At 41.4% G+C, this 6,458-nt stretch overlaps 1 protein-coding gene across 1 annotated transcript; it reads right to left on the bottom strand.

Moving 5' to 3' along the window:
- Window positions 1-212: 212 nt before the first annotated feature.
- LOC146813165 (olfactory receptor 1L4-like) lies at window positions 213-1,139 on the bottom strand. The gene has a single exon (XM_085615279.1). It carries the CDS (start codon window positions 1,137-1,139, stop codon window positions 213-215), a length of 927 nt encoding a protein of 308 aa, XP_085471405.1.
- Window positions 1,140-6,458: the final 5,319 nt, after the last annotated feature.

Raw genomic sequence — 6,458 nt, 5'->3', positions numbered from 1 at the left:
GAATCTTATCTTTCCACAATACACCTCACATTCAGATTAATGCTCAGGGGCTGAGCAATGTCCCCAATCACTCCTCAAAGTGAAAGCAGCTAGAACTGGAGGTTACAAATATTTAGAAATGGCTAGCAAAAACATTTTTGGGGCAGTATGAACGGGTAGAAGAAGCATCCAGGATGATTTTATGCACATTGCTTGTTTCTTGCTCAAACCATCTATTTTGTGTGTTTTGTCTTCCGCAGGGCATTTTTAAAATCTGCATTTCTTAATCCATATATAATGGGGTTAAAAAGTGGTGATACCACAATGTATAACAAAGACATTACCTTGTTATCTTTCATTGAGTATGTTTTTGAAGGTCGAGCATATGTAATACTCAGGGAGCCAAAAAATAAAATAACCACAGTAAGGTGAGAGGCACAGGTTGAGAAAGCCTTGTACCTTCCCCCTTTAGACTGAATTTTTATGATAGACAAGACAATTTTAGTATAAGATAGGATAATTGAAAGAAATGCCAAAAGCAACAGCGGAAGTCCTAAGATATAGGTCATGGTCTCAATCTTCTGAGTGCTGCTGCAAGAAATCTGCAGAAGGGCTGTCACGTCACAGAAGAAGTGGTTTAGTCTGTGGGGCTCACAGAAGGTGAGCTTAGACATTAGGACAGTGTGTGCTAGTGGAACCAAAACACTGATTGCCCAGCTCCCAGCAGCCAGCTGAATACACATGCTCTTAGTCATGATGGTCAAATAATGTAAGGGGCGGCAGATGGCAAAATACCGATCACATGCCATAGCTGTGAGGATAAACATTTCTGTAGCCACCATTAGCAAGAAAAAATACATCTGAAGGAGGCATTTAGCAAAGGAAATGTGTTTGTTTTTCAGAAAGAAGTCGGACAGCATCTTTGGGAATATGACTGAAGTATAACTGATGTCAAGGAAGGATAAATTTGTGAGGAAGAAATACATTGGAGTGTGCAGAAGTGAGCTAGAAAAAATGGTTGCCATAATAAGAATGTTTCCAACAAAAGCCATCAGGTAAACAAGGGAAAACACCACAAAAAGTGGAATTTGCAACTGTGGCAAATCAGAAAATCCTACAATGTAGAAGTCTTCTACTGAAGTTATATTCTTCTGCTCCATTTGCCCTTCAATGCTGTTAGCTTAGGATCGGGAGACAAGCTGAAAGAAAAAAGGCACGACTTGAAATCAATTTTTGGGGAAGCATTTAGAGGTGTGCTACTTACTTGAAACATACCATATTCCACATAATGTAGGATAAAATACAAAGATATAATGAGCATTGCTTGTTATATAATTATCACAGAGTATCAGTTATTTTTATATTCATCTTGTTTATTTTTGTGAAGAAAAAATACATAGAAATCTATCCTAAAGCCAACCAAACAACCAACATTATGCTTTCTCTAATCAGAATAATATTAAAAGATGTTATGTATTAATAAGGCAAACTTTAAAGAAGCCAATTTATTATTGGCATAATTGTAGGCATATCGCAATGGGGGTATAAAATAGGATGACCAAAGAAGGCATGGAGATATTTAGCAGGAGGGGGGAAAGGCTGAAATAACCAGCAAAATTCGAAGAATTGTGTACTGGATTCACTAACATGTTTCCATGACTGTTACAGAAACTTTAGCAGTACAATTAGAGTATTACAAGAGTAAGCCACAGTTACTGAGTGAGCCCCATACTTACACAAAATAAATACAAGTGTGTTGCCCCCAACGTGGTTTTGGATGATTGCTTGACATTATCCATTTACAATGGATCAAAGTGAGAAAATTACATTTTATAAATCGTTCAGAAAGAATTGTCCTATAAAACATGTAGGACCTATAACACATGTAGGACATGGTGCTGAAATTACATATGTTTTAAAGTCCCAGTGCATCGAAAGGATCCAGATCAGGCAACTGTGATACCTATCACTTCGAAGTGTGGCATCTGTGGAGTGTGAATTATCTCTTAGGTTCCCAGAGGTTCACCTTGAGATGATGCTCTTGATTTTAGATGTAGAAATCTCCAGAAGACCATAGTCAGACCATTTGTTAACACCTTTCCTTTTTGTGGATTTGGCAGTCCTGACCATTAGGATGATGTTATCCTTTAAAAAATATCAGCAACACCTTCCAGGATAGCTCATGCTCAGAGCCTACAGCCACTGACCACTTTGGTATTGCAGATAGAAGCTTCACAATAGACACAGTCTTTTCCATGTCTAATTCTACCAAGCAAGGTGCAATGTAATAATACCCTAGGAAACAAAAAGATACATCCTCTTGCAGTCTCGCCAGAAATGAAATAAATTTACCTTGTCTCTGACCTACAGGTTTGCAGGAGCCCTGGGATTTCTAAGAGACCTTTCAACTAGAGGTCTTGTTAGCTCTATGACTTCTCAGGTGCACCTCTCATTGGTCATTACTTGAGGGTCAGCCATTAATGTACTAGCGGACTTGTTTTGACATCCAGTCATTCAGTGACCAGCTGTGCTGAGAATTCGTAGAGAAGGTCTGCTGTTGAGTCAAAACAACTGAAAGCTACCATGCTTGGTCTTGTAGCTTCCTGGTGGTTTCTTTTCCATTCGGAACAACAGGACATTAGCTCTCAGGGTTGATTAGTGGGGAATTAAAGCTGTAGACCACTACCAGTTTGTGTGGCCATGTCCCACAGCCAGTTGCAGTCTTGCTCTTTGCCCCCTTGCCCCTTTCCCATTTCTGGACCATTAAAAAGGTCTGAAACCACTTAAGATCCTGACCCTGCAGGGAGCTCTGGGAACTGTCATTGACATTCTGCTCAGGCTATGCTCTATGATGCTGTGAAGTCTTGTCCCTCTTGGATTTGGTCAGAATTGATGGCCTAAAACTCACTGAGGACAATGAGTAGGAAAAAGTCTTTGTTTTTAAAACATGCACATGTGGAAACTAGCTAGTGTCCTTGACGTTTGAGAGGTCCGAACCACTGCTATTGGAAAACAGTCGGAACAATGCGGGCAGAGCCACACGTGTTCCGACAACGCAAGCACTACCACGCTTGCCTTAACCACGCATATGCCTTAACTATGCATATGTGTGGTCAAGGCAGTGCACGGACTAGCTGCTGCTGGTCAGAAGCAGGAAGAATCTGGAGAGGATGCAGTGAGGTAAGTGGGGCTAGGGTTGAGTTTTGGGAGGTAGTTTGTTAGGGTTGGTATGGTAGTTTTTATGGGCTGAGGGGGTCAGGGTAGTTTTCAGGACTGGGGGTTCGGGGCAGTTTTTAGGACTCACGGAGGTCGGATAGTTTTTACGGCTTGAGGGTTCGGGTCATTTTTTTAAAATTAAGGTTAGGGTTTTAGGTCTCAGGGCAGTGGATGGGGTTAGGGTAGGGGTAGTTTTAGGGACAGCGTAGGGGTGGAGGGGTGGCGGTAGTGTATGTTAAGGGGCATGGTTTATGCCTCAGGGCAGAAGGAGACAAATATGTAGTTTTAATGGAAGGTTTTGGGCCTCAGGGCGGAGGGCAGGTAGGGGGTTTGTAATTTGAAGCTTAAGGCGGGGGTCAGAGTAGTGGCGACCTTAGCCACGCATACCCTGTTACTATTCAGGCCTTTACCACAAAATTGCATGGTAAAGGCATGAGTGGTAAAGAAATGTGTGTTTAAGACGCATTTGTGTTTTCAGGTTGCGTGATAGAGGCACGCGTGGTTTATCATACAACCACTGCTATTCACCCACTGGTTTGAGAGGCCAGAATAGAAGCCAGTAATGAATGTATATTTGTACCAATGGATTTCATCTCTCGGCTATGCAAAACATTGTCCCTTTGTCTGTCTTTAGAGCTCTCAGTTCAGACCCAGCCCACAGCCTATTCTCTGAATGAACTGGACCTTTCTCTTACTAACATTATGAAATGGTACCTGGCATTTCTTGAGGCAGCTCTATAATTTTGTGATCCTACTGCCTTCTTCCTAAAAGGAGCGTTTCCTTGGCACTTGGGCAGTCGTTGTTAACTGGGAACTATTCTTTCTTTATTCAGACATTCATCCCTGGTCTCCCTAGGCTGTAATATGAACGGTCAAAGAGAACCCCTGGAGCTGATGATTGCTAGAAATTCTAATTTGGTAAGGCACAATAATAACTCTCCAGAACATCAAGGTCAAATGTGTGCTTTACTCAACTTTACCCATCACGTGAGTAAATAGTTCCATTACAAAGTCAATGCCAGCATGTTTTGGGTACAAAATATGATTCTTAAAGTTAGTATTGCAATAGGAGCTTCAGTCAAAATCAGCCTAAATACCAGTGTTACTTACTATATCAGGCTTGCTTTGCAGAAAGTTCTTTGGAGCCTTTGAGTTTTACTATTTTGTAGAAGTTAAACTCTTACGCAGGGGTCTGAAAAGAAGGGAGTTGCTAGACAGGTGCAGAGACACTTTACCTCACTCTCATCCTTGGGTACCATTAAGATAGCAATGTCTGGAAAAAAAGATAAAGGGCCAGATGTGATAAATGACTGATTGTGAAGAGAAGCCACAACGTGCTCACTGAACTTTGGCAACCAATTTTTAATATTGCAATGCAAACAATGTATAAGTAGGCTGCATCGCAAAATTTCCAATCACAGGACATATTTCCATCACAGAATATCCTGCATAATGAACATTAATTAGGTAGGTCACATTTTGCGACCCCCTGGTTACAAACACAGGGGTGGCTGTCAGCAAGTACCAGCAGATGATCATCTCTGTGGTTGCAGTCCCACAGAGGATTTTGTTAAGCACCCTGTGTTTCTTAAAAGAACCAGTTCTGCTTAAAATATGTTTCCTATTTGGGGAGTAGACACAGTACGAGCAGGGAAGGAATCGCCCCATGCATCAGGGTGCCTTAAGACAATGGGCATGCCAATTGCTAGAGCATTCCTCATCAAAACCCTCAAACCAGCAGGGCATTGTGATGTTTGTAATAGTATGAGATCACTCCACCTGGCAGGCACAGTACTGCTCATCAGCAGGGTTCGTAGATTTAAATCTAGTTTTGAGAGACATGCAATGCTGTAGGGATTCAACTATTGTCTAGGTGTCTTATCTTCTAGAATGGTCTGCAGGCATCCTTGATGATCTGACAAAAATAGTTCCTCAGCAGTCCAGGTATTAGACGCATCTCTAGAATCCAAAGGCAGCCAGAGGTTCTCGTGTAATGAAAGATCTGTAGACTTCTTTAACGTGGAAAATCAGCCTTGTCCATGTCGTTGGTCAGATACTGCAGACTTCTGAGCACAAAGTCCAGTTGCAGACCAGGTTTCTCTGGTCTAGGTGTGATTGAAGCCTGCATCTGTCCGCTTTGCCAGGGGTTAAGAGAACAGAGCAGCACAAGAAATCAGGGAGAGGAACATATAATGGAAAAAATAAATATCTCGCACACTTCGTCCACCCACAAGTCACCCAGTTTCCACGAGGGGGAGAGACAACTTCTGTTTGCAGACCTGACGGAAATCACCAGCTCGCATAAAGATTTCTTCCATTTTCTACAGCATGCACAGTCAAAACAAATTCCCAATGGACCCCTTCATTCACCAGTCCATACATGAATCCCATATCCTACCCCACACCCACTCAAACAACTTACATCTTTCATTTATCTGCCAAGCATGATGAGAGCAAGTGGCTGCAGCTCTGGAAAAAAGAAGGAACTGCACACTGGAGAGTCAGGAGTCAGTCCTCTATAAATACAATTAAAAATGGCCATGCCCTAGATAATATGCACACTTCCACTATCAGGGGTTAAGACTACAGTAGCAGCTGTCATTCAAATAAGACCTACATTTTAGGTGTCACCCTGATATCACATCATATTTCTAATTTTCACAAAAACAACAACAAAGTGTGCCACCTCCAGTGGACATGGACACTTGTCAAGATCATAACAGGAAAAACACAAGTTTTCTTAGAATATGCACAAGGGCACAGCTTTTCTGAGTTATGTATAGGGCATTCATCTCAAGTATTGATAAATGCTGATGCAGTCACAATGGCATAAGGCCTGATTTAAAGTTTGGCAGATGGATAACTTCATAATCACTTGAAAGATATCCCTACTGCTTTATTAGGCGTGTGTTATGAGATAATGCACATGTAATAATCTGTGCGGATATCTCTTACTTTTTGACAGAAAAGCTTGCATGTCAGACTCTAAATTACACCCAGAGACACAAGACCCCATCCTCACAGAAAGTGTAACAATTCACGGTAGTCTTACAGTGACATCATTTAGAGGTCATACAAGCAGCATCTCACTGATGTAGGTAATGGTTTCAGAAATCTACCCACTTTGTTATTTATATACATTTATTTATAATGGAATTTATAAAAAATGACTTACGCTCATGGGCAAGATCAAGGCTTACACATAATATTTATAACAATAGTAACACAGCTGAGAAGTAAAAGTAAAAGAAGGACAGGAACAT

Source organism: Triturus cristatus, chromosome 7 (assembly GCF_964204655.1).
Source record: "Triturus cristatus chromosome 7, aTriCri1.1, whole genome shotgun sequence".
Classification (NCBI taxonomy): Eukaryota; Metazoa; Chordata; class Amphibia; order Caudata; family Salamandridae; genus Triturus; species Triturus cristatus.
This window is presented reverse-complemented; position numbering and strand designations above follow the sequence as displayed.

Coding starts and splice junctions, on each gene's coding strand:
- LOC146813165 (XM_085615279.1), bottom strand. CDS start 1,139: ATGGAGCAGAAGAATATAACTTCAGTAGAAGACTTCTACATTGTAGGA.